Below are 27,928 nucleotides of genomic sequence, written 5' to 3'. Positions count from 1 at the left end.
GTAGCTGGTACCACCGCTGCCCTCCATGTGACAGACTTGGTTTGGTTCCCTGCTTGGGCAAGCACACTATAAATGCCAATAGGAGTCCTAACACTACATTTGCCTACCTCTTTAACATGATTAAATTCTAAGTCGCTTTGGATAAGAGCATCTGCCAAATGACATAAAAATTTAAATGTATAGTACAATAACAAGAGCAGCCTGTTACATTCTAAGGAATAAAAAGAGGTTGGAAAAAGGTAGTGTTAATATGAATTACAACCTTTTCTGTCATAAGTCGACTTCATAAGAAAAAAAGAAATTGAAAAATGTAGATTATATCCCCTTTAAAGCTGTTGACTCAGGCCTGCCTCAGGTCAATGTAGGCACGTTTGCAAGACTAGCCACAGAGCAGCAGCTGCTTTCAGGCAGAGAGTGGGGCTGCAGATAGCCTCCGGGACTCTGTGCTCTGCACAGCTCAGTGCTCAGTACAGGCCTAAACGTGGGGAACAAATTCACCCAGCTTGCACTTCAAAGCTCCCTCTGCGCTGTGGGGAACTGAAAAATATATAAGGTGCACCAGGTTATGACACAACTTCTCCTGACATGCTCAGCTATGCTTGAACAACACTGAGTGTGATGGAGGAGCTTCACTGTTGCTTTATCAGGTCTCCTTTTTGTGCCAGTGCTGAAACACCTAGCTAAACTAATCAACTAAGAAGATTTCTAAATGGAGATTTCATTTTGATCCTTATTTGACATACAGTGGCTGAATGAGTCTTCTAAAGTGATGGCAGACCCTGTCCACAAAGCCTATTTCATAAGACCTTGCAATATTAAATCCTCCCACCTCTTTATATAACATCAGTGTTGATGTTTCTGTGCAATCCATCTAAAATATCCCTCGCAAAACATCTCATAATATAAATATTTGTCATCAAAGGTGCTCTGCCTCCTGAGGGGTTTGTTGTTTGTTCATCTAAATCAGTGCGGGAGTGTCTTCCCGCTATGGAGTACAAATTTTGTGCTCCCAGCGATAATAATAATAATATGCAAAATACACAAATACAAGTCCTCAAAGAAATTCAGAGCAGAAAAGGCTACAAAAGGGATTACTGAGTGTCTAATGAAGGCTGTGGATGGGCCTTCAAAAATAGAAAAATTAATATTCTGTGACTGCATTCTTCGTACTACATGCCCAAAAGTATGTGGACACCTGACCATCATACCTATTGATCTTGTTGGACATCCCATTCCAAATTGATAGGCATTAATATTGAATTCCCTTTGCAGCTAGAACAGCTTGCCACATAATTTTAAAGTGCATCTGTAAGACTTTGTGCCCATTCGGTCAAAAGAGTAATTGTGAGGTCAGGCACTGATGTTGGATGAGAAGGCCTGGTTGCCGCAAAGATGGATAGAGTATAGTTGTCTAAAATGTCTTTGTATTCTGTAATATTAACATTACCCTTCACTGGAACTAGCCCTGAAAAACAGCCCCAGACCATTATCCTTCCTCCACCAAACTTCACTGTTGCAACTATGCATTCTGGTACATAGTGTTCTCCCAGCATCCGCCAAACCCAGATTCGTCCATCAGACTGCCAGATAGTGAAATGTGATTCATCACTCCAGAGGACATATTTCCTCTGCTCCAGAGTCTAGTGGCAGCGTGCTTTGGCAGGCTAAACCACTCAGCATTGCGCTTAGTGATCTTAGGCTTGTGTGCAGCTGCTCAGCCATGAAAGTCATTTTATGAAGTTCCTGATGCACAGTTCTTGTGCTGATGTTGCTTCCAAAGGCAGATTGGAACTCTGTAGTGAGTGGTGCAATAAAGGATAGGTGATATTGTACATGCTTCTGCACTCGGCAGCGCGGCTTTGGAAGATCTAGTGAGGCAAAAATGAAAAATTTTACGACCTGACTTGTGGCAAAGATGATGTCCCATGGCAGTGCCATGTTTAAAGCCACTGAGATCCTCAGTACGATCCATTCTACTGCCAGTGTTTGTCTATGGAGATTACATAGCTATCTGCTTGATTTTACACACCTGTAGCAATGGAAGTGGCTAAAACACCTGAATTCAAGGAGGGGTGTCTACATACATTTGGCCACATAGTGTATTCCAGACCTAGACCATTAAGAGCTTCTGTCAGGTGTTTTTTTCTGTTCATTTCAAAGTACAGTGATACGCATCATAATTATCATCTTTGCTAATCAGTTTGCATGATAGCGATGCTGCACATTAGGAAATGTTTAAAAATATTCCTTTAATTTTTGATGATTATACTGTTGAGTCGGGATGCACAAAAGCAGTGATGGTGTATCTGTGTGTCTGCAGTTTCCAATGATCAGTGACTTCGGTGAGGACAGGAATTCATACTGCTCCTTCGAGCCCAAAGACACGGCCCTGCTCCAGTCAGAGAATGGAAATCTACAGCAAAGAATCAACATCCTTACTCATGAGGTGAGAGGAGCATATTACACAACACAACCCAGTTCAGCTCAGTTCCACACCATTGTGTTTATCCATTTATCCAGTTTATAGCAGAGGCAAAAAATGTGGAACGTACATTCTGCTGTAATCAGATTTGCATGCTTTGGGCCAACTTTCAGACAAGGGGAAGCTTTTCCCCCTAGTGCGTGTGATGTGGTGATGTAATGAGATGATCACAGCCGTCCTCCTTCACTGCACCTCAACTCGTCTTCTTCTGAAGCCTGTCATCAATTAATGATGGCAGCTATGTGTTTCCATAGCCACCCAGCTGCCTCCTCTGCTCCAGCGTGATCACCTCCCTCTCTCTTTCTCTCTATTTCTCTTTCACTGTCTATGTCATCTACTCCTCTCCTGCTCCCTATCCTGCCTCACTTTCTCTGACGTTCATTACTGCATGGCTACATCGCTCATTCCTCACCTCTCTCTCCTGCTCATGCTCCAGTGGCGTTCCTCCTTGCTTTGTGTCTTAACCATCTCTTTCTTTCTCCTTTCTTTTCTCACTCTTTTTTTAATCCCGTATGTTTCTCGCTCTTCCTCATATCCGGAGCTTTACAGCAAAGCTGTAGTGGGATTCTGGCACCGGAGCACTTTAAAATAAATTGCCTTTATGTGATTTAGTGGAGCCCAATACAAAACACCATTATCTGTAAGGGCAGGAGATCAGTGCTGAGAGCTTCACAATGGGATAATCACTGTGGATGCTTATGTGTCTGCACTGAAGCACAGTTCAGGCAAAAACATGAGGCTGGCTTTCAATTTATTTCTGTTTTTTTTCCCTTCATTTATCATATTGTTACATATTAAACATCTGTATTCCTGCCAGCTAGCATGAAAATGGGAGGCTTAGACTGATAACATTTTAAAAGTTCACTCATAGTCATATTTCTTTCTCTCACTCTGTGTGTGTACTCTTATAAAGATCATTAAACGGCTCTTGGCTTGCGTATACAGTACTGTGCAAAAGCAAGAGACCACTGTTCATTCATTTAATTTCCAATCAAAACTGCCATTAAGTACAAGTTACTCTTCAGCATCAGAAAAATACACAGAAACAACTAAATGTAGCATTTTGTCAGTATTTATTGTGTCCATGCTTTACTTTTATTACAGCTTCTGTTCTTTTTTGAGAGACTCGCTTTGAATTTTTTAAAGAAATCTGGTGGTATATTTTTCCACATCTCTAAAGTTGAGTCTTAGACGTTGGTTGCATTCTTGCTTCTCACAGTCCAAGTACAACCCCAATTCCAAAAAAGTTGGGACGCTGTGTAAAATGTAAATATATGTAAATAAAAGCAGAATGCAATGATTTACAAATATCATAGACCCATATTTTATTCACAATAGAACATAGAGCACATATCAGATGTTGAAAGATGTTGAGACATTTTACCATTTCATGAAAAACATTAACTCATTTAGAACTTGATGGCAGCAACGCATCTCAAAAAAGTTGGGACAGGAGCAACAAAAGGCTGCAAAAGTAAGTGGTACTAATAAAAAACAACTGGAGAGGTAATTTGCAACTAGCTCATATGACTGGGTATAAAAAGAGCATTTTAGAGAGGCAGAGTCTCTCAGAAGATGGGCAGAGGTTCACCAACCTGCAAAAAACTGCGTCTAAAAATTTTGGATATCCCACCATCTACAGTACATATCATCAAAAGATTCAGAGAATCTGGAGAAATCGCCAGGGACAAGACTGACAGTCAGTGTTGGATGCTCATGATCTTCGGACCCTCAGGCAGCACTGCATTGAAAACAGGCATGATTCTGCAGTGGAAATCAGTGCATGGACATGGACATGGAACACTTCCAGAAATCATTGTCTATGAACACAGTTCACCATGCAATCCACAAATGCAATTTAAGCTGTATCATGCAAAGAAGAAGCCATATGTCAACACTATCCAGAAACAGCGCCCTCCTCTCTGGGCCAAAGCTTATTTAAAATGGACTGTGGCAAAATGAAAACTGTTCTGTGGTCAGATGAATCAAAATTTGAAATTCTTTTTGGAAACCGCGGACACCGTGTCCTGCGGACTCAAGAGGAGAGGAACCATCCAGCTTGTTATCTGCACACAGTTCAAAAGCCTGCATCTCTGATGGTATGGGGTTGCGGTAGTGTCTATGGTGTGGGCAGCTTACACATCTGGAAAGGCACCATCAATGCTGAACAGTGTATAGAGGTTTTAGAACAACATATGCTCCCATCCAGAGAACGTCTCTTTCAGGGAAGGCCTTGCATATTTCAGCAAGACAATGCTAAACGACATACTGCATTCATCACAACACCATGGCTTCGCAGAAGAAGAGTCCAGGTGCTGAACTGGCCTGCCTGCAGTCCAGACCTTTCACCAATAGAAAAATTTGGCGCATCATGAAACCAAAAATCCATCAAAGAAGACCCTTAACTGTTGAGCAGCTAGAATCCTACATCAGACAAAAATGGGACAACATTCCTCTCCCAAAACTTCAGCAGTTGGTCTCCTCACTTCCCAGACGTTTACAGATTGTTGTTAAAAGAAGAGGGGATGCTACACAATGGTAGACATGGCCCTGTCCCAACTTTTTTGAGATGCGTTGCTGCCATCAAGTTCTAAATGAGTTAATAGTTTTAATGAAATGGTAAAATGTCTCATTTTCAACTTCTGATATGTGTTCTGTGTTCTATTGTGAATAAAATATGGGTCTATGAGATTTGCTGCTCATTGCATTCTGGTTTTATTTACATTTATTTACACTTTACACAGTGTCCCAGCTTTTTTGGAATTGGGGTTGTTACATTCAGTGAAGCTGTGGTCTGGGCTCTGGGGTCAGTCCATTGATCTGAGAACATCAACAACTTATGAGTCTATTGGCACATTACTGTATGTTTATTACTGAATCTTTACAGTATGTGAAGGTTCTTATTTAAAAAAAAGTCTTCACCCTTACACATCTCATCTACAATTTTTTTATGTGGCATCACCAGAAAGAGACTCCAAAAGAACCCTTTTCATCTTTTTATGCACATGCATTTGTTTGTGTGGCATCCAGCTTCAGAAGAGTAAGGAGCGAGAGGAACAGCTGGAAGATGTCATTCAAGCTTATGAGAAGATCCACATGGAGAAGACCAATCTCCAAAGAGACCTGGACAAGATGGTGAGTGTGAGATATGGATCTTGCTAAAACATTCATATAAAAGTCTAGCCTCTATACTGACAGCATGCTAAGTTTGGCTCCAGAAACCACAGGCAGGAGTTATAAGTAGCCTCAGCATCTGCTCTGGGCCTTAATCTAGCCAGGTGTCCATTTGATTAATCTGGACCATCCGTACCTACTAATTGGGTACAGGGCCGAGAGATGCCAAATGATTTTGCTCTCATGTGGCTGGGCCAGGCCTGCAGACTACCTACTGCTGCTTTAGAAACCTGAAGCTCCTAAATTTTATATGTATAATTACGCTGTCAGTATTATTCATGTGTTCCAAATGGCTTCATATTTGGCTCTGGCCAAAGGACTCACTTTTGTACATTACATGATGCAAGCGTCAGAGCATCTGTGCCTCTCGCTACACTCACACGCTCAGCTAGCCATCAGCTGTTGAGTTTACACATTCTCCTCTTTGGCTGTTGGCACAGAGTCATTAGGCATTCTCACAAAGTGTAAAAACAATGTCCTTTCTCTGAGTCTATTCCTTTGTCTTGGTAATTCAGTGACTGTCTCTGCATTAGATCTTTCTGTTTTTTGGTCTTTCTCTTAACTGGTACCCCAGACGTCTCTGGTAGAGAAGCACGTGGAGCGGATCCACAGTCTGGAGGCTGCACTGAGGCAGCGCGACAGCTCGCTACACAAACTCAACACACAGCTGCACAACAAGGACATGCAGTACCTGCAACTACATGCCAGTCCAGATACACACAGTGAGTCCTGTTTAGCTGTTTTTGTGTGTGTTTTTTATTTATTTATTTTTTTTGGCTTTGTACATTCAGGACAAAAATATCCTCATTTTGAAGGAAACCAAGAATGATAGGGACAACCTACAATGTCAAGTACAACACAACTTTTTTTTTCAATTCTGAAAGGAAAAACCCTTTTTGTTTTGGTTACTGAAGTTATGGTGAGGGTAATGTTTAGAGGCTGAGAAAATTCTTATTATGTATAGGTAGTTACATATTAAAGTACACTTTGTTAGAAGGCTCCCTACATAAGGACTTTATAACACATGCATAAGCTATGAAGAACATTATAAAGCTACTATGAGTATTTATGAACAGCTTATGTTGACATAAGATGTTTTATGAAATAAATGACATTGTAATGACATAATGGGCCTTAAACTAAAATGATGGACATTTGTTCCACTGTTATGAAGCATCTTTCCCAAGCAATAGAACTTATAAGGGAAGGTTCAAGTAAAGAACACCATATATCAATTTTGTATATTTATAGATCATATATATATATATATATATATATATATATATATATATATATATATATATATGTATATGTATATATATATATATACATATACATCGATATATTTCAGATTCTATTCATGAAACCTGTGTGACTGCAGACATGAATGCATAATGCTGTTATTAACATCTGCAGCCACACAGATCTCAAAGTTCTACCCAGAGCATAAAGTTCTGTTACTTTTAATGTTTAAATACATTAAACAAGTAATAATTATATATTTGCCCTTCAGTGGAAATACAGACAGGGAACTTCTATGTTCTCTCAAGTAATATTTTACTTTTACTCAAGTACAGGATTTTGGTGTGTATATGTATATGTACATTTATGGCAAAATATATTTGAAAAATATCACTTTATTCCAGGGCATCAGAATCTTCTATAGAGCTATATATGGTGTTTTTAAATAGGCCTCTGTCCTATATGTTCTATTATGTGGGAATGATGCTTCATAACAGTGTTATAAATAAAACAAATGTCTGTCACTATAGTCTAAGGCCCCTTTAGTCAATACAATGTCATTTACTTCATAAAACATTGTCATCTAATGACAAAAAGTGACCATGCAATGCTTATGCATATGCTTATGCATATTTCAATGTGTCATACATGCTTATGCATACTTTACATATGTAACATTGGACACATGTTGGTTAAATGATTTATGAAGTAAATCACACTGTATTAATATAAAGGGGCTTAAAGTGAAGTGGCTTACATCTCTTTCATTCATAACACTGTTATGAAGTCCTACATAGGTAGCCTTTAAATGAAGTGTAACTCATATTACATAAGTAAAAAATGTGGATGTATATATGAAATACAAGAAAACAAATAAAAATGCCCTGGCTTTATGTAAAAACAAACCTAGGTAGGTGTGAGGGGATATGTGTTGGCATGTATTCTGCCTCTGTGCACAGCCTGTACAGACGACGCGCGTCTCAAAAGAGAGTCAAAAATAGCATCCCCCTGGCCGGAAAAGCTTATTTAAATGTTCACAATTGCTCTAAATTTGACGAGAGTCGAGACGCCTAATTAACAACTAATTTTCAGCCCCTTTTTTTCACCATGAGAATGAAGTAGCACTGTATAATTGTGACTTTTTTCAGCAACATTAATTGACATCATCCAGTCTGTCTAACTTCTAGAACTTGTAGAACAAAATCGTTAATTCCAATCAGTTCCCTGAAGAAAGAGAACAACTTCTTTCCAACTCCTTGCTTTCCCTCAGTATGTTGTTGTTGTTTGATGGCTGTACAAACAGTTCATCCCACTCACTTTCTATGTCCAGAATGAGCCACAAGGGAAAGGAGAGCCTCACAGGTCAGCACAGATTCTGGTGGTCATACCCTCTGACCCCTGGTCCTTAGGCTGGATAAGAGAAAATTCTGTGAAAAGCTGACTCATGCAGTGCAACCTACAATTCAATTCAATCAGTTTATGCAACGGGGGGGATGTGTGGTTCCGTATGAGACGAGAGATTAGATTTTGGCTGCAAGCGTATGAACTGAAGTCTAGAGTGTAGAAAAACTGTGCAGAATGTAGGTGTGTATGTGGGCGTCTGGTAGTTCATGCTTGCTTATTGCTGAACCATCACAATAGGTGCCTGCTCAAGGACTGTTTCTTTATGAGCAGCTGAATCACAGTGCCCACACTGGGGGAGAAGTGCAGTCTCCAATCCTCCATCATCAAGGCGTCATTGCTGGCAGGCTGAAATGAGGAGGCAGCGGGAGCTGAGCCCAGCCCTGCTGGCCTGCTGCTCTCCGCACGGCACATGCCTCTGGCTTTGCTGCATCTACTGTGCATTTGTGGAAGACAACACATAACACTAAACATTAAAGAGTCCATTTCCTGCGTTCTTCTTTCAGTTGATTGTTTTCCCTAAAGTCTACTTATAATGTTTGTAACATAACAAAATTCATTTTCACATGACCATTTTCCAGCTTCTCCTTTGGAGCGAATCAGGCTGCTTTTGCTACTGTGCCTTTAAGACTGATATATGTAAATTGCCTCTGTTCCGATTGGCTGCCCTGTATTGTGCCTCATTGAAAAAGCACTCAGAGCTGAAACATTTTTCATAACTTTAATGGTAAAGTGTGGGAACTGCTGTAGGATGCATTGGTGGAAATGCATCGGTTTTCAGAACATTACAAAAACAATTACTTGGATTTTTTCAGCTCAGTTTCTTTACATAGACTGTGTGGGCAGGTTAATAAATTATACATATCAAAAAACTTCAAATCAATTAAAAAGTGAGAAAAAATTCCATGATTCCATGATATGGGCCCTTTTAACATCAATTTAACACATAACAAAAAGATCCACACCTATCCAATCACCTAATGTTTTACCGTCCTTTTCAGATTTTGTTGTTCTGCATATCTATTGTGTTTAAACATAATTGTGCATTGTACTGCAACTGTATTCTTAAATTGTGCTGTGTGGAGTCTATGACTTGGTCACTTGTACCGTGGACATGTAAACTCTCCAACCCCCAATGAAATCTGAGCAAGACCAGTGTTTCCTTAGACCCAGGGCTGGGAATTGAACTTGGGAGTAGCCAAGATGGCAGTGTACATGTGTGACCTAGTGCTTAGTAACACTGTGAGTCAATAAGCAAGAATATAATATATTGGGGTATTCCCAAAATATGTATATATATATATATATATATATATATATATATATATATATATATATATATATATTACGTATATACTCACAAGCGACAAATCTACAGGGTCCAAACATGAATAAGCTCGGTGAGGTTTAATACGATGGACTGGAGCTTTTTTGCAGACACAGGATAAATGATAGGAGTCAGACATTATCAGAAGTCATGAAATCATTCGTATTTTATGATTATTAATCAAGTTTAGTACAGATAATTCTTGACATTTGTTTACTAAGCTGCAGAAAAATACGTCAAATAGCCAGACAAGCATTCCAACTTCTCGCATAACTTGTAATTGCAAAGTTGTTCAGCTAAAACAGCTCAAACACATCCTTGTTTATCTTTATCAAGAAAAAATAATAGCATTTAGGTTTTTAATTATTATGAGTCTCATTGGGCACTGAAGCACCCCCGAAAGGCCAATCTGGGTCAGATTTTGCATTCATCATCTAAATCTGAATTCAATTAAATTTTGAGATGATGAGACTAACAGTTTTCGAGTTTTTATCATTTAATTCACAATTGCTAACACCACATATATGAATAAAAATGTCGACATTGTCAACATGTTTACCTACAGATGCCAGATTGTTTTAATCCTGATTTTATGAATACATTTTATGAAACACTTGTAATTGCAAAGCTATTAGGCAGACTAAATTGCATTCTTTGAATCCAGTTTCATGTCCACAAAAGAAATGATGTAGGAGGTATATTTTAGATTGTTGGAAATTGAGTAGCGCCCCCAGTGGCCAATTGTTTTGAAACTTCATAGGGTACACACATGTCCCTATACAAATACACTATTCAAATTTCATGACGATTGGTCAACATTAAGCCTGTCATATGTCCGCTGAAAGCTGATTGGCAGATGGTGGGCATAGTTTTCCAATTATCCTGTCATCTTTAAAACACAACTGTAAGCAAGCTCAAAGATGAAGCTAGCAAAAGCACAGATTAATAGAATATATGGATGCTACTTAGAAACAGCTACTTAGCTTTTATAGTGCCCCCTCTTGACGTACAAGAACTGACAGGCTATCTCAGAACTCAAGCAAATCAAGTTTCTTTAGAATCAGGCAAAAGCTTTTGTGAGTCACAGCTGTTTTTGTCAACAATGCTCTAGTCCAGAAGGATTGATTGGCATGTGGTGACCATGTTGTTTACAAATGTCAGTATATTGTTGTGTTTCTGTTTACTCTGCTCTCTTACAGGGCTAATGTTTTCACCTCGGTAGCTGCTAGGCTAGTAGCTTGCTCACCTCGCTTTCCTCACTGCTCTGGCGCTTGTAAACTGCCCTTTCTTGAAAGAGTGTGGGGGATATGGCATGGGTAGAAAGTTCACATGACAAAGTGCTTATCATGAAATGTACAACAACAGACCGTCTCGCTCCAGCACCCGAACTTCACTAACAGGTTCAGTGCTGCAGTCTCTCATACTGACTTGCTGCTCTACATGCATAAACATAAGAACAGTGTGCTGGCTTCTGATTGGCTAATACAATTATAAGTGCTTTTGAGTTCTTCCACTGGATTTTTTTTAAATTATTGAGGTTCAGGCTCTTCAGGATTCAGTGAAAAGCCTAGGACTAATTCACAATAGAAGGTTATGTATTTCAATTTTTTTCCTGGTGGGGGCTGGAGAGGGAGGGAGTGTTAAGTGTTTTTGTTGAATTTTTGGTTTAGTATGAGCCAAGAAATCAACAGTACCCAGAATTGTCTGTAAGCCTTATGGTGTAGTTGGTATGGGCTAATACATAAAACACCACACTATAGCACCCCCTTCAGGCCAGTCAGGCTCATCTTGTAATCATCTTGTAAAAATAATTTATGTGAATCTGAGCAAAAAAAGACCTTCGGTGCTTGGACCCCTAACAAAGCAAAGACAAATGTTAGAAAACCCTGAGAAGCAAAACAACAAGAACAAACTCTAGGAACTAATGACAAACTAACCATATTACCAAACAATAACAATGCACCTTAGATAATAATATACAAATGACTAGATATTGGTTAGATCTGTTAGATATGTTGTGTACTGTTTGGTTACAGTTGCCATTATTTTAAGACCTTTGTAATGCAGCTGTGTTCAAAATCTCATACTACCATACTGAATAGTATATCAAAATAGGACAAAGCTACTATGTACAGTAGAACAGTATGCAATTTAGGAGGCAGCCAAGCACTATAAATACATAGGTATTTACATAGGCAGGTAACAAGACACAGCTTGGCACAGTGATAAACAGGAGAGACTATAAACTAAGTTCAGATGATTAACATGACATGGGGCGGTGCTACCCCATTGCCACTGCAGGTGATGAGACACAAAGGGATGGATCTGGCTAGAAAAACTGAGACAGACTGTCACTGATGAAAAAGCACTTGCATTGTCATATCTAGACATGAAAACATTCATGTTTCTATATTTTTTATATGTTTGATCAAAACAATTAACCTTAAAGATTCCTTTTTGTCCTTTTGGAGGGGAAGAGGGGGGATTGTATTGATTTGGTCCATTTTGTCACCGTTTGTCAGCTTGCTAACACATATTATGGGAATGGGAGCTGCAAGCTGAAAAGGATCAAAGTCTGTTTCGCCTCAAAGACATTTGATGCTCAGACAGACATTAGAAAGCATATTTTAGGTCGACACACAGCGGCTGCTTTGAGGATCACCTGTGTATGTTGTTGCATCAGGAGTGTTCATGGTTTGTTGCTGAGCGACCTTTGATGAGAAGCTGAGCTTTAAGCTTTAATATGTGTTCCACTGTGTCCAGATCTCTGTTAGTAAAGGCAAAAAGTTTTTCTTTTCATACAGACACATTGTCTGGTAAGAATGGATTACTGTTGAATATGCAAACAGCTGATTTCATGTGTGTGCATGTGTGTTTTCTGCACCAGGGCTGGACTGTCCAGCTTTGACCCTTCAGAGCTCCCGTAGTCTGGATACTCTCTCCGATCTCAAACTGCAGCAGCTGGAGGCGGAGCTAGAAGGGGCGCGGCATGAGGCTCAGGGGGCATGTCAGAGGGAGGAGGAGCTAAAAGCAGAGTGTGAGAGACTGCAGGAAGAGTTAAGAGAGCTTCAGAATAACCAGAGACAACAGGTCAGTACACACACATCTACTTTAAAGGGCAATTAAAGGTCAAAAGCATCCAAATTTGTCAAATACATAGTCATCCCTAAACCAGTGTCTGTTGCTAAAGTCATTGCTAAAGCTGGGCTTCCATCAAAATGTTTTGCAAATTTGAAGGGAAACAGAAACAAAAAATGCTTATTAGTCAAAGTATCCATCAGCTGCTGTTATGCACAAATTCCTGAAGTTAACACCACTAGCTTATGCTCTACTATACGAAACAAGAGTCTTGACGGGCTTCAAACCCTTAGTAGCTCTTGGTCGAGCAGTTCTGACAGTCCTCTGTCATGGGTATATGACAGTAGCCCTAACAGTTCAGAGACATTTTGTGAGAGCTTAAGTCACTGTCCCACTTCTCCATCGCCCACCGAACACCTGCAAACATCATTCTAGATGTAGCTTGGATGATTCTCATCTACCACCATGTTTGCTGTCGTTAGATTGCATCATCAGATCGGGAAAGTTTTTGTCCTGCGATGCTACCACACATTCGAAAAAACCATCCAGCATTTCTCCTTTAGTGATAAACCAACCTTTCCAAACCTGAAGCGTATTTATTTGTTTGTTTTTCCAATATTTACACTCCTTTGTATTTCAGCCTTTTCTCTTCAGGATTTTTAATGTGCACTTTCAAAATTTTCATGAAAGAGGTGAATATGTGTCAGCAATAGTGAAAAAACTTAAGAATTCTAAAGAATTTCATGGATAAACAAAATGCCTTTTTCTCCAAACGCAGCAGATTCTAATTAAGTCAAAATTAAATGACATTTATCAAGTCACGTTTATTATCACATCACATTACACAGGTGCGAAGGTGAGTAAAAATCTTAGGTGCATCACTCCCTTGTAGTACTTAAATACAAAAATATATTAAAAGTACATACAAATATATACATACACCTTAGACTCTAAATATACACATGAATATACACCAGTATTGTACAGTTTTTGTAACAGTTATATAGGTTATGAAATAAAAGTTATGCTATATACAGTTGTACACATTTGGACATGGTTTAGAGGTGTAATGTTCAGCAGCTGATGGAGAAGAAACTGTCTCAGAACCGGCTGGTTCTGGACTTTATGCTTCTGTGCCTCCTTCTGGACCCTAGTGATGTACTAGGCTGTTCGCAACAGCCTCTGCATGTTTTCTGTTCGATGGCAGTGCAGTTGCCATACCAGGTGGTGATGGAGCCTGTTAAAATGCTCTCCACAGTACATGTGTAAAATGTTCTGAGGATGCGGGGGTTCATGCCAAACCTCCTCAGCCACCTGAGGTTGAAGACGTGCTAACGACGTGCTGACGATTTTTTACAGGTTTTTTTTTAATAAAATATTTGTGTAATCACTGCAAAATTTATATCGTATATCTATTATTTTAATAGCCTCCTATAGATGATCTACAGATACTTAAATTGTTAACAACCTATCTGGTAAAACTCAACAGCGTTATGGTTAGAGTCAGGTTCAGGATTGGGTTAAGGTTTTGGATTATATTTATTACAATCTGTTACATTCAATACAGTTCAGTTGCATAATAGATAGATTTAGTAGATTTGCACTTGAATGTCAAGTAAAGACAAGATGAGCACATACAGAACATCTACAGTGGGGTAATATTAATATTTCTTATTATAAAATTTTTAGAATGTTATATGATATAGGATTATTCAACTGATTTTGAGTCATTTTAACTTGTTTTAAGTCATTTTATATAATGAAATTATAATGGCAGATTTTACTAGATAAAATGATGTAAAACAAGTAAAATGCTCTAATAACAATCTGGTAATGAGAAATATTAAGTATAGTGACTAAAATGTTTTCACTGGCCAGTATATCATTTTTGTAGTGAAACCAAAGATGTCCCCCACACATATATGTACATAACTATAACTGACTGAGCTATATCTGTTTCTTGTGTTGGTGTGTGGGGCAGGAGGTGAGCTCTAGCTGTGCCCAGTGTGACGTGGAGTGGATAAAGAAGGTGGGAGACGAACAGTAAGTAAATACAATCCTTATTGCAGAGCACTCTGTTCACTCAGATTTGCTGTATAGAGTCATCATGTAGTCATTTCAGTCTTTGTTTGAGTGATTTGTTACATATTCAGATGCCCTGGTGAACCTGACGTTGAGCAGCAGAGGGCAGTATGGTTTCTGAGAAAAGTAAGAGTACTTTTAACCATCAAGCCGCTGCCGCAGCAGTTTAAGATCTTCTCCTTCCGTGAGTTTCACACACAAGCAATTATAAAAAACACCCTTCTGTTCCCCCTTCAGTAACCCCCTCACACCCTCACACCCCCTTCCTCTCTCTCCGTCCTCTACCCTTCCACTCCACTTCTTCATCTACCCAGCGGTTTTAAAGCCCAGTCTTTGCTCGCTGAGGATGGAGAAATTACTAGAGAATTGAAAGTACACTGAGCGGAGATGTGTATCTAGAAGCCTACTCCTTTTCCATCTCGCTCGTCTCAGAGTTTCACAGGCGGCTCCCCCCTCTCTCTTTGCGTTCTCTGTCTGAATCGCAGCACCAGTTCTTGTAAGTGCTGGCATTTAATGTAAATGGCCAAAACTTGCTGCAAAAATCCCTGCTAATTTGCCTTGTTGTTGACTTAAGAACTTTTTGGCTTTTATGTGACCTTGATTTATTGAAGTGTTGGAGATTCTGAGGGGAAAAAAATCAAAACATGAAAAGGTTTTCCTGTCACAGTCACGCAAGCTACTGAATTCTGGCGAATATTTATCAGACCACAAAAGAGATAAACTGATTAAATCGCAAAATCTTCCATCGTGATTTATTTCATGACAAGCCTCACTGCTGCTTTTATCACTTTCATCAAAAGCTTAATATTACCACTTTACAGAAAGTCTTTGCAAAAAGAAAAACAGTTAGAAAAGCCCGCTGTGAGAAAAGTGTCTTAAAAAAAACGTATTCTTTGACATTCAGTGCAATTTTAAGGCAACCTAGTCACTTAGTTACACAATACATATATATTATATAATCACTGAATGAACCTGCTAAGATGATAGTGTTGGAACAAAACTTTTCTCATTTTTTGTCATTTTTCACTTTTTTGCTTAATTGTAAATGCCAGCTGTTTATACAGTGTCAAAATTTCAAGACAAATAGGCCAATAAAAATGCTGCAAAATGGCTTGTTATTGTTACATTATCTTACATCAAAAGCTTAGAACATTTTTTCCTTCTCTGTAATGTCTTTTTCTTGGAAATTTGCTGTTTTGTTCTGGCAGCGATGATATGATTAAACGATGTGAATTTAGCATATTTTCTGCACATCACAGCATGTCATATACAGAAACTGCTCTTCCGTCAGTAGAAAGTGCTTTCCTCACACAGCTGGTTCCAGCAGCACATGCTCTTCAGCAGTGAGCTCGTCACTAAGGAGCTGTCATGAAAGTTGGACCTTTGAAGTTTAAAAGTAGGCTGTATTTTTTTCCCCATCCATTTTACTGTATTCATTTTTTTCATGCGCTCTTCAGTTATTATCATCCAACTGTCCTGATTTTTTTTCTTTCTCTCTTCCTCTCTGTTTTGGATAATAATACCCGGGCTGTCATGATTGCTTGTTTGGGCTCTTGTAGAGAATGTATAGTATGGAGTGTGGGCTGTGCTAACTGGGTTTGTTGGAATAATTTCATATTCATGTTTTATTCAGCGAAGTAAGATATGCAGCCTGTGAGGCAACATTTGTCAGTGTCAAGTAAACAAATATTCTAAACTCTAGTTTATGGGCAAAGGTCAGACACAGCTCATGCAGCCCACTCATATGCCTTCCCACACACATACACACTCTGTAGAATCATCAATATTCTTTCAAAGGTGCCACAATGCACTGGCATGCATGCCTACATATGCACTTGACACATACACACACTAACAGACACATACATACAAATGCAGTCAAATGGTACCACTCACAGACTTCTAAAATGATTGGTATCGTCAGCAGGGGTGCCAGATTTATAACTGATTGTACTCATTACTATATTTAAAGAGGAATTTCACCGATTTGTTCAAAATAAGTAAATTGTTAAGATGTAAACAAAGTCATTCAAAGTGGTTTGAAATGAAATGTGCCGTTGTAGAGAAACCTACAGTTGGAACTGTTTATAGTGGTGATGATAGGAACCAGACATTTGAAGAGTTTAATCCCTCTAAAAGCTCTTTCACAAAAACCTGTATGATATTTTTGGCTGCAAACATACTTTAAAATACATGAATATGTAAGGGATTCTAAGGCAAAATGGTCCTCAATGGAAAAGCTAATTTCAGATTTATCACTATTTCACCCTCATCAACATTACATTATAGAAACTCAGCTAAGGTGTAGGTTCGCTGGTGGTTTCAGATGGTAAATAAAATGGCTACATTTGCATTGTAGACATCACAACCCCTGGTTCCTATACAACCACAGTGAAGAAATTTGAGTCAGTAAGTTTCTTTGCAATTTCACATGAATCCACTCTGAATGACTCACATGTTAGTGGCTGAATTATACAGAAATTTGAAAAATAATTGGTGGAATTCAGCCTTAAGTATTATTTTGAAAGATGTGTCTAATATACATGGAACATATTTTTTACTCTTTACATTTTAGTTTCGATCTTTATACTCATTACAGATCTCAAAAGTCGGCATGGGATACAATGGGTGCAATGTGTTGTCTGTGACCGTATCACATCATAAATGCATGCAAAGTTTATAACTCATAAAGTCTCAGAAATAAAATCAATTTATTGATACTTTTTGACTTTTGGATGCTTGAATTTGTTAAATGTTGATACTTTTTGACTTTTAGATTGTTGACTATGTTTAAATGCAGAAATGCTTTGACTTTCACTCCAGTATATTTTGGCTCAGTGCATCCACTTTTAATTGAGTGATGTTTTGACACTGTACCCATACTTACACTTAAGTACAGTTTCTCTGTACTCTTCAACTGTAATCTGTAGATCATTCCCTCTGTCTCTGTCTCACTCTCTCTCTGTCTCTCTCTCTCTCTCTCTCACACACACACACCCATGACTGTGCTCACTGGGATTAGAGAGAAATTTTCTGACCCTGTCATCATACCAGCTTCCTCTGTAGCACACCATTTTACACATTTATCGGAAGGAGTTCACACTTTCAGAGACTTCAAGGTGCTCTAAGCTAAAGGTGATGCCTTCAAAGTGGAGCTTTTAGAAGACTGTGTGTGTGTGTGTGCACGTATATGTGTGTGTATCAGTCAGTATGTGTAGAAGTGTGAAGAGAAAAGTCACACGTTGTCTAAAACGTTAAGCAATAAGCCCCAGAGTTCCATACAGTGTGGGTCTTCAGACAGTAGAGCTTGATAGAATGCATTCCTGGCCTGGCACCTGTAACGATAGGAGATACAGAGAGCCATTACCATTCACACTTAGCATGACCACTTATACTGGTGTGGGGATGTCCAGATGGCCAGGTCAGCCAGCGGGGGGACATCATGTCATGAGCAGCATGGTAAGAATATATAATGCTACAGCTCACTGGGGCCGGCAGCACACAGGAACTCGAAAGTTCACTGATCGCCGTGTTTAGTCCGGGGTCTAGTTTGGCCTGTTTTTGCACTTTGCTGCTAGGACTAGTGCCATGAATATGAATGCGTTTCTGAGTATTTGTTTGACTGAAAGCGTGATTATATAAAACTGGGAGACACAGAATTTATTCAGATAGGCTGAAGCTTTTTAATAGCTGTAATGCGAGTGTTCCTCTTTTGAGTCTTTTGAGCGTGCACTTGAGGTTCAGTTTTGGCCATGAAAGTTTGTGACTCACTCACTCGGGCAGTTTCGTGGTTTTTGGCGCATATGAACTTCCTCATTAACCCTATGAGATCTGTCGTTGCGCGAACCAATGTTATATACTTCCTATTTTCCATTTGTAGTGAATTTACGTTTGACCATTTCCCTCAAATGTGTCTAATTTATTTCAGCAAAAACTGAAATTTTGGACGTGTGAATGGATAGATGGATGAATGAACGAACGAATGAATGAATGAATGAATGAATGAATGACATTAAAGGCAATAAATAATTAAATGCAATATAGAGCTTTTTGTGTGCTAACACATTGATGAATCGAATATAGTTCATAATATTCTATAGTACAGACAGACCAAGTATAGAAGATAAAAAGAATGAATGCATGGTATTTTACTGTGCTTTACAGGAAAACTGCCACCCTTTTTATACATGCTGCATGTGACTGTTGTCTATTTATTGCTAGTGAGAACGCTCATGAATATTCGCAGTGGTTAGTTAGAAAAGCACACTCTAATTGAGGTGAATGCGCTGTAGGAAAATGCTGACGGCTAGTTACAGTGCCATAATGAATAGTTTCTCAACTACTTTAATTAACCTTCTGTGAAAATACATGTTTGTAAAGGGGAAAAAAGAGCATGCTGTTTTGCGTGCTTGCACTTGCTTACGCACCAACTCAGTCTGTATTTCTCCCCACTGCACCTTATCTGACACCATCGTAAAGCTATGAGTGGAGAAGCATCTTTTTAGAGTCAAGCAGTGGTGGTTTGTGTGAAATTGGTGTGGATGTGATCAGATAAAGGCGATCTGATGACAGACGAAGTTTCAGTCTACCACAGCCTTTCGCGCTTATCTCCCCTTTTTCTTACTCTTATTTTTGATTCGTGGCTGTCATGTGTGCCCTAATCTACAGTTTATCTTTGGGTTAAGATAGAAGTGAGTGGTAGACAGTGGTTCGTGTCACTATCAAGGCACACTGTACTAAGTGGGCATACTTATCTGCATATGATCAAGATTTCTGTTTGTTTTCTTTTTTTGTTTGTTTGTTTTTTTATAGTGTAGCTAAAGTAAAAGATGGTTATAAAGAAACATATTAAGTTTAAATTGGCTTTCAGCTCATTTTCTGAGAAGGCAATTATGTACGATTTTGTCAGATTCTGATGGAAGCTTTCTCAATTTAACATAATCCGGAGGCTAAATGGAACAGTGTAATCTGAACAATGTTGTTAAATATGGTTTGCTGTGCCTAAGTATCGGTGATGACAGGCTTTTTAAGCAAATCGAAAATGGTTGTGTGGCTGCATTGTTTCCATGGTGAAGGGTTGCAGAGTCAGTTGTTTTGATAGAGATTTGAGAAACTGTGCTCCCCAGTAATATTGGCAGACTCACGTCACATATGTAAATGGTTCCCATATCAGTGTATTGGAAGCAATGTCAACATGTTTCAAAGAAAAATGGGCCATCTTGACACTTACATTCAATACTTTTGACTCAATGATGGCGAATTCCTTTTTTTCAGTTTTTTTTTTTTCAGTCATGTTTTGTGTTACTGCAGTCTATAACGTCCCAAAAGTGCAACGTTCAACTGCATTAGGTGCCTGTTACGTAGTGAATTGGATGATGTGCAGCATGTTGGTGCTCACTCTCTATGTCTCTCGCTCCCTTGCACTCTCTCTCTCTCTTTCTCTCTCTCCCTCTCTTTGTCTCTTTCTCTCTTTCTCTTTCTCTTTCAGGGTGAATCTGGCCCTGGCCTACACAGAGCTGACTGAGGAACTTGGCAAGCTGCAGGCACTCAGTGCCAAACAGACAGAAATCCTGAGGAAAGCCTCGCAAGAGCAGGCCAGTCCAGGTACTGAACAGGCACCAACGTTCTTAACCGTTCTAGCCGTAATGTATACAGTCATTTAGTGAAACTGAGAATGAATTAATGATGCATTGACTCATTAGAGTGCCTCACTGCATCGATTGTACTTCCATCAGCAGTGTACTTATAATAAGCGTCTCCAATAGACAGGTAGCCCTAATGATGATTTAGACTGTGATGCGCCCATCGATGTGTTACATAATATAGCCTTTCTATTATAGTCGCATGCAGACGTTTGGGTGCCCCTGGTCAAATGACTTTTTTTTTGAAGTGAAAATAAGTTAACACATCCTCAGAGAACACGTCTGCACATTTTAATGAACAATCGCTGTTTATGTGCTGAATTTAACATATTGGAAAAAAATGAAACATAAAATGAGGTCTGTGTAAAAGTTAGATCACATTTTACACTGAAAAAATGAAAAATGGAGGGTTGTGCAGTTTACAAATATGCAGTTTGTATATACTACGGGATTGATTTATGTTCCTCTTCTGAACATCTTTAGATCTTCTAAAATAATTTCGGTCTTGAGGGATTTAAATTCTGCTCATCTCAGTGTTAAGAACATGAAAGTAGTTAGGTTTTATTAGTTGGAAATGGGAAATCCCGCCTCCCGGGGGCAGTCTCAAGGACAGAAAACTGTCGCAGTGGAATTACACTTATCGGCTTTGTCTTTGTGGAAACATGTCTGTGGCAAAGGTTGAGCAGTATCACAATTTATCATACCATCAAACGGTTTCCTAATTATACTGCGGAGCTTAGCTTGTGGAGCGGGCATAGTTTTGCTCGCAGAGCGAGTGAGTTTTAAATGCATGGAGTTCACTAAACTTTGCTTGCCATTTTTTTTACAGAGCGCGACCTCTGAAATTTAGTATGTACAACATGAATACAACATTTTGAGTAAACTTTAATATGTGCAACGATGTACATTCTCTGTAAATCCAACAGACTTTTTACTTGCTTTATACATATTTTCCAGTATGTTAAACTCAGCAAATATATATATATATATATATATATATGTATATATATATATATATATATCACTTACAATCATGTTTCTAAAAAAGTTGGGGTGCTGTGCAAAATGTAAATTAATATAGAATGCAATGTCATGCAGATCATTAAAATCCTATATTTATTTGAAAATAGCACAAAGACAACATATCAAATGTTGAAATGGAAATTTTTTTTAAAAGTTGCGTAATGTTATAAAAACACCAGGTGCTAATCACAGCTAATTAGTTAATTGGCAACAGGTCAGTAACATGATTGAATATAAAAAGATCATCCCAGAGAGGCTGAGTCTTTCAGAAGTAAAGATAAGGAGGGGTTCATCACTCTGTGAAAGACTGCATGGCAAATAGTGCAACAATTCAAGGAAAACATTTCCCAGCGTGAAACAGCAAAGAACTTGGGAATTTCATCATCTACAGTATGTAATATCATAAGTAGATGCAGGGAATCCACAGAAATCTCTGTATGCAAGGGAGAAGGACAAAAACCAATATTGGATGGCCATGATCTTTGGGTCCTCAGGCAGCACTGCTGAGTGGAAATCACTGCATGGGCTAAAGATCACTTCTAAAAACAATTGTCCATGAACACAGTTCATCACTGCATCCGCAAATGCAAGTTAAAACACTACCCTGCAAAGGAGAAACCATATATAAACAGGATCCAGAAACACCACCACCTTCTCTGGGCCCGAGCTCATTTAAGATGGACTGAAGTGAAAAGTATCCTGGATCCAATGATTCAAAATTGGAAATTCTTTTTGGAAATCATGGACGCTGTGTCCTCCAGCCTAAAGAGGAGAGGGACTATCTGGCTTGTTATCAGCACACAGTTGAAAAGCCAGAGTCTGTGATGGTATGGGAGTGCATTAGTACACATGGCATGGGTGACTTGCACATCTGTGAGGGTACCCTTAACTCTGGATGATATATACAGGTTTTAGAGCAACATATGCTGCCATCAGGGATGGCCTTGCTTATTTCAGCAAGACAATGGCAAACCGCATTCTGTTGTAAAAGAGTCCAGGCTAAACTGGTCTGCCTAAGGTCCAGACCTGTCACTCGGTAAAAACATTTGAATTTATGAAATGAAAAATACGACAAAGGAGACCCTGAACTGTTGAGCAGCTGAAATCCTGTTGAGCGGGAATGGGACACATTTCACTTTTAAAACTACAGCAGTTGGTCTCCTCAGTTCCCAAACGCTTACAGAACTTTGTTAAAAGAAGAGGTGATGCAGCACAGTGGTAAACATGCCCCTGTCCCAACTTTTTTGAAATGTGTTGCTGGCATCAACTTCAAAATGGGCACATATTTTTCAACAACCAATAAAATTTCTCAGCTTCAATATCTGATATGTTGTCTTTGTACTATTTGAATTAAAAATAGGATTTAAATGATTTGCATATCATTGCATTCTGTTTTTATTTCAGTTTTGCATAGCATCACAACTTTTTTGGAAACAAGGTTGTAGAAAATCAACAAAACAAGTCATTTGCCCAGGTGTTCAAACTTTTTCTGTATATCACAAAAGTATAACAAACTTAAGTTTGATGTGCTCGATTCCTATGGGATTTTTTCACATACACTAGTTATCTCTTGCTTTAAGAGTCCTTTGCTTGAGACTTGAAGAGTATAAACAGCCCAACCCTTATACTCTTGCTTTAAGAGCCCTTTGCTTGAGACTTGAAGAGTATAAACAGCCCACCCCTTATCTCTTTAACACTTCTGCACCCAACCGCACGACCATAAATGGTGTTTCCCCTTTGATATAGGAAACCAGACCAAAAGCAGAAGCAGAGATAGACAAAAAATGCTACTGATTCATAGATGGACGTGATGATTTCTCTAAATGGCTGATTGCTATCTCACCAGTGCAGCAAGCTCCACACACGACATTAGTAGATGGTGGACTGAGTTTTAATTATCAATTTTCAGTCACAGCAAAACGTATTTACTTGATTGTGCCTAATGCATATTCATTTTTTAAACAAGAAACATGCTGCTACTGTACATGTTGAGGTCAAAGTTCATGTTTAGAATGTTTGAAGTGAACGGTACGTAGAGGTTCACCCACACATGATTTGGAAAAACAATGAAGTCTAAAAGAGGAAACGCAGAAGGAAAGAGGAAGTCATTAGAGACAGCAGTGTATCTTTTGGGGTCTGTGTGTGTTTTATGAGTCATGCTAATGATAAGTTACAGTTATTGCAAATATGCTTGCCCTTATTAAGTTTCAGCTTTGACATTTGAAACATTCTTTGCTTTAGGTAGTAAAATAAAGAGTACATTAGTACATTAGTGCTCGGGGTTTGCTCAAGGTATGTTATTGTCTTGATATTAATTACTTTGCGCAACCAGAGGTAACATAAGATGTATAAAGTCCAGGCTTTATACTATTCCAGAATAGTATGCACTCTTAAAAACTGAGGTGTCAGAAAGGCCTGTATTTGCACCAATGGCAATTTGCAATTTTTGTGGTGGGCTGAGTCAAATAAAAAGGTAGTTAGTTTTATAACACATTACTGTACATGAAACACTTGAAAATATAGTTTTTAATGGAAAAACAAAAGTAATAAGTTACGTAGAGTATAAAAATATTCTCTCTAGTTAGGTTAGGATTGTGGGGTTAGAGTAACTTTCTGTCCAGCCAAATTTAGACATCCTGACGTGCCAACTTTGGCCCACAAGCCATACTTTGGGCAGCCCTGTTCTATAACATTATTAAAGATTTTTCCTAGAACACTATGCCCAAGCCAAGAACTATTTAAGAATTCTTACTTTTTAGTAGTTTTGAGCCAAATTATCAAGTAGGAATGGGTGGAAACTTTCTAGAAGCTCCTAATAATCGTCCACAGGTAGGGTACACCAAACCCAGCATTTGAGTTTGTGGGGATTTGTCGGAGAACATTGTAGTCAGTGGCTTAAAAATGCCATGCTGCAGGGCTAAGATAAAAACGGTGTTAAACTTTTCTTCTTGTCTTGTGTTCAGTTCAGCGCCATTCTCCGGTACCTCACCAGAGGCATTCGCCTGTTCCTCAGCGCCATTCCCCCATTCAGCAGCGCCATTCTCCTATCCAGCAGCGGCACTCCCCTGTGCCCCAGAGGCGCTCACCGGTGCTGCAGCGCCTCTCCCCTGATATGCACCGCCGTTCGCCCCTGCCTGAAATCAGTGATGGCCCTGCTTCCTACTCCTGCAGGCCAACTAGTCACCACCTGAGGGCTAGCTTTCAAGGGCGCCGCAGCTACTCAGAGGTGGCTGACCCATCTGCTTACCAGCGGCCCCCTCGCTTCACATTGGACCCCGTCTCCACCCTGCCAAAACCCCGGCCCTACGTGGAGAGCTACCACAAGCAGCAGGCTCAGCAGCAATCACAGCAGCAGCAGCAACAACACGGTGGCAGCCCACATATTCTAGCCCAGAGACGAGGCTCACAGCCTGGGCTTCAGGCCGTGGGAGGAGAAGGCGGTCTAGCTGAATCCCCAAGACACTCCAGGGAGCTCTCTTTCCAGCACCCAGAATTGTCCCATCTGCATTATGAGCCCCAGCCAAGCCCAACGCCGCTCCACACGTCCCCCCAGCCGCCCCACTCCTCAGAGGACGAGGAGGATTGGACCTGCCCCCACCCCATCAGTCCCCCGCGGACACTGGGTGCCTCTGGCCCCGCCTCTACCATGAGAGGCCCTGCCTCCTGCTCCGCCTTCCCCATTCCAGCTCGGCCCAACACTCTGAGCCACCCGCCTGGATACCTGCATGCAGAACATGCCCAGTCCTGGCCTTCTATTAATGTGAGTAACCAGGCAGTGATCCCTGAAATTAATATCTCAATTTTAAGTTTCTCTAAGCATTTGAATTGATGGACTATGTAAAGATTTTTAGACTTTCAAAACATGCCATTCACTTCCTAGAATGTACAGTTTACATATGGAAATTTAGCAGCAAAAACAGCTTGTTTTAAATACATTTAAAATCTGCACCGCCTACAGCAGTTTAGTCCATCCAGTGTTTAGTCTATCATGTTGAAGTGATGACGAGTGTTGTTACTGCAGCCTGTTTGTGGGTATTGGAGCAGAAGACATGGAGGGACATTGATTGATTGGGGATTTTGATCTGAACTTTCTTGTTTCACATTTCAGCCCTTACTTCTTTCTAAATGAGACACAATACAGGGCAGCCTGTCAGAACATAGATCATTTATTTATATCACTTTTAAAGGCACAGTAACAACAAACATGTCAAGTAGGGGGAAAAATAGAATACAAAAATATGTAAAATATACCCCTTTTAAACTGCATGGGATCATATGTGGGCCCAAAATGAAGTTCCTAACACTCTTAATTATATCTTAAATATTAGTTCAATAATAGTTATAGTTAATAACAATAATAGTAGTTATTGAATAATAAGTCTTAAAATCAATAACTGAATAAGATTAACAACTGCAGTTTAAGGTCTTAAGTAAATGTGTAACATGGTACAAGTGAAGTTGAACTGTATTACTATAATGCAATATGATGTGTACTATTGTTGTAATGTCTCTGAATTGTGTGTGTGGACTGTGTGTAGCTGTGGATGGAGACAGAGGAGGAGAGTGACGTCAGGAGCTGCCCGCTGTGCCAAGTGATCTTCCCTGTCGGTTACCCTGACGATGCCCTAATCAAGCACATCGACTCGCACCTGGAGAACAGCAAGATCTAACACCCCGACCATAGTCACACCCCAACACTCTCCTTTAGATCTACACCAAGACTCATTAACAGCTCTTATAAGCTTAGCTGGATGCCTTGAAAGTGAGACGAGAGCAGGCCAGGGAGGTGTAGGCATGCTGAGACCAGATCCTGATAAAATGAGGATTATTGTGATGTTGTAAAATCAGAGCAGATGTGCAGCATGCAGTGTATGTGGTGTTTTGTCTTGAATGACGCTGAGAGACATTCTGAGAAGGTTTTAAGGCTCCTTCCAAGCATAATGTAATCACAATTTTTTTCTTTTATTTTGAGATAGTACACTCCTTTTCTTTTGCAGTGCCATGTCTACATAGGTGACATACAAACGTAGGTGTTCTGTTGCAGACTGACTGTCCTTGGAGCCAATAGAACAGTCATAATGCATATAAACTACTCCCACGATCCTGCATTGTTTATTCCGCCACTGTAAATCCAAATGGTCAGGGTCTAAAACACTTTTGTGTAACACTTTTTATATTAAGCTGTTCAAAACCATAGTGGTTGGTGAAGCGTAGTGGGTAATGCCGCTCTATACACTGAAAAAATGGTTCTTGATTCAAATGTGTCAAGTGGTTGCACACAAATAAAATGTTACATCAACACAATTGCTTTCTTATTCATTTTGGCAGTAACCGTGTTCATGATATACATTTTATTCATTTGCAACCACATGACTGTAAACCTGACTGCCATATTGCTGAAGTAACAGTACTTTCACTGGGTTATGAGTTTTGGCTACTCTACACACCTCTGCTAACGACTCAGCTGAACACTGTGACTCATTTAAAAAGTGTTACGGAAAAATGCTTAGAACCTCAAAGCTTGGATTTACATTGTGGACATGACCCTAGAGGTGCATACAGGGGTCATGTAGTTAGTTCACATTATTTGCTGACTGATTGTTTGAAGACTCACTGATTGTAGTCAAGCGGGTGTCCTGCAGGGCGGGGCATCGCGGCCATGGTAACAGTGGGAATATGAGGTACCTGGCCAATGCCTGCATTTGTAAGTGGATAAAAATATTGTTTGAATTTCAGCACTTTATACAAACCCTTAATATCCAGTTTACCTTTACAAATATTACTAACACTGAGGCAAAAAAGGACCTATAGATATTGTTTATTTTTGAATATTCCCTAATGTCTATCTTAATGACGTCTTAGTTTGGTAGAACTTCCCTTTAACAAAGCTATACACATATATATGTAACTTTATGTAAACTCAAAATTGCATCTCCACTGTTTGTCTTCCTGTGTGGGAAGAAAAGTGAGGAAGCTTAAGAAACATCTTACCTGGATATCCAGTAAGTGACTTTAACCACTTCAAGCTAAACTCTGATGCTTTCTAACAGCCAACAAACTATATTTTCACTGGATCCTATTTATCAAAGCTCTTCAAATATGAATGAAAAAAAAGAGATGTGGGTGCTTACCGTCTAACAAGGCTGACACTATGACTTCCATAGACTGCTCAGGCGGCCCACTTACTACACAAATGTTGTTTTCGGACGAAAACAACGTTTTTGACTGAACCATACGGGTAGATACCATGAATCCATTTGAGATGCACTTGATGAGACAATAGAGGTCCATTCTTCTGACCAAATTACAGAACACTTTTAGCAAAAATGCTTCAATGTATGTACTGTAAATGTACCTGACTTGTATTTAAAACCAGTTAAGTGTATTAACTTGTAAAACTACTATGTATATAGATAGATATTTTGAGAGATCAAAAGGTTAAGATGCAAAGGAAAATATTGGAGTTGCAGATTAATA

General features: G+C 39.4%; 1 protein-coding gene across 1 annotated transcript in view; it reads left to right on the top strand.

Moving 5' to 3' along the window:
- The window catches only part of tbkbp1 (TBK1 binding protein 1), a 72,868-nt gene extending 45,947 nt beyond the window's left edge, over positions 1–26,921 (top strand). The window contains exons 3-10 of the mRNA XM_036572788.1: positions 2,321–2,446; positions 5,513–5,617; positions 6,231–6,378; positions 12,514–12,716; positions 14,686–14,747; positions 20,275–20,390; positions 24,415–25,211; positions 25,990–26,921. Of these exons, the coding sequence (XP_036428681.1) occupies positions 2,321–2,446; positions 5,513–5,617; positions 6,231–6,378; positions 12,514–12,716; positions 14,686–14,747; positions 20,275–20,390; positions 24,415–25,211; positions 25,990–26,121 (1,689 nt within the window). The 3' untranslated portion in view covers positions 26,122–26,921. The remainder of the gene's footprint in view (positions 1–2,320; positions 2,447–5,512; positions 5,618–6,230; positions 6,379–12,513; positions 12,717–14,685; positions 14,748–20,274; positions 20,391–24,414; positions 25,212–25,989) is intronic.
- Positions 26,922–27,928: the final 1,007 nt, after the last annotated feature.

This window comes from Colossoma macropomum, unplaced genomic scaffold, assembly GCF_904425465.1.
Source record: "Colossoma macropomum unplaced genomic scaffold, Colossoma_macropomum, whole genome shotgun sequence".
NCBI classification, from domain to species: Eukaryota; Metazoa; Chordata; class Actinopteri; order Characiformes; family Serrasalmidae; genus Colossoma; species Colossoma macropomum.
The sequence above is the reverse complement of the archived record's forward strand: the minus strand, read 5'-3'. Positions and strand labels throughout refer to the sequence as shown.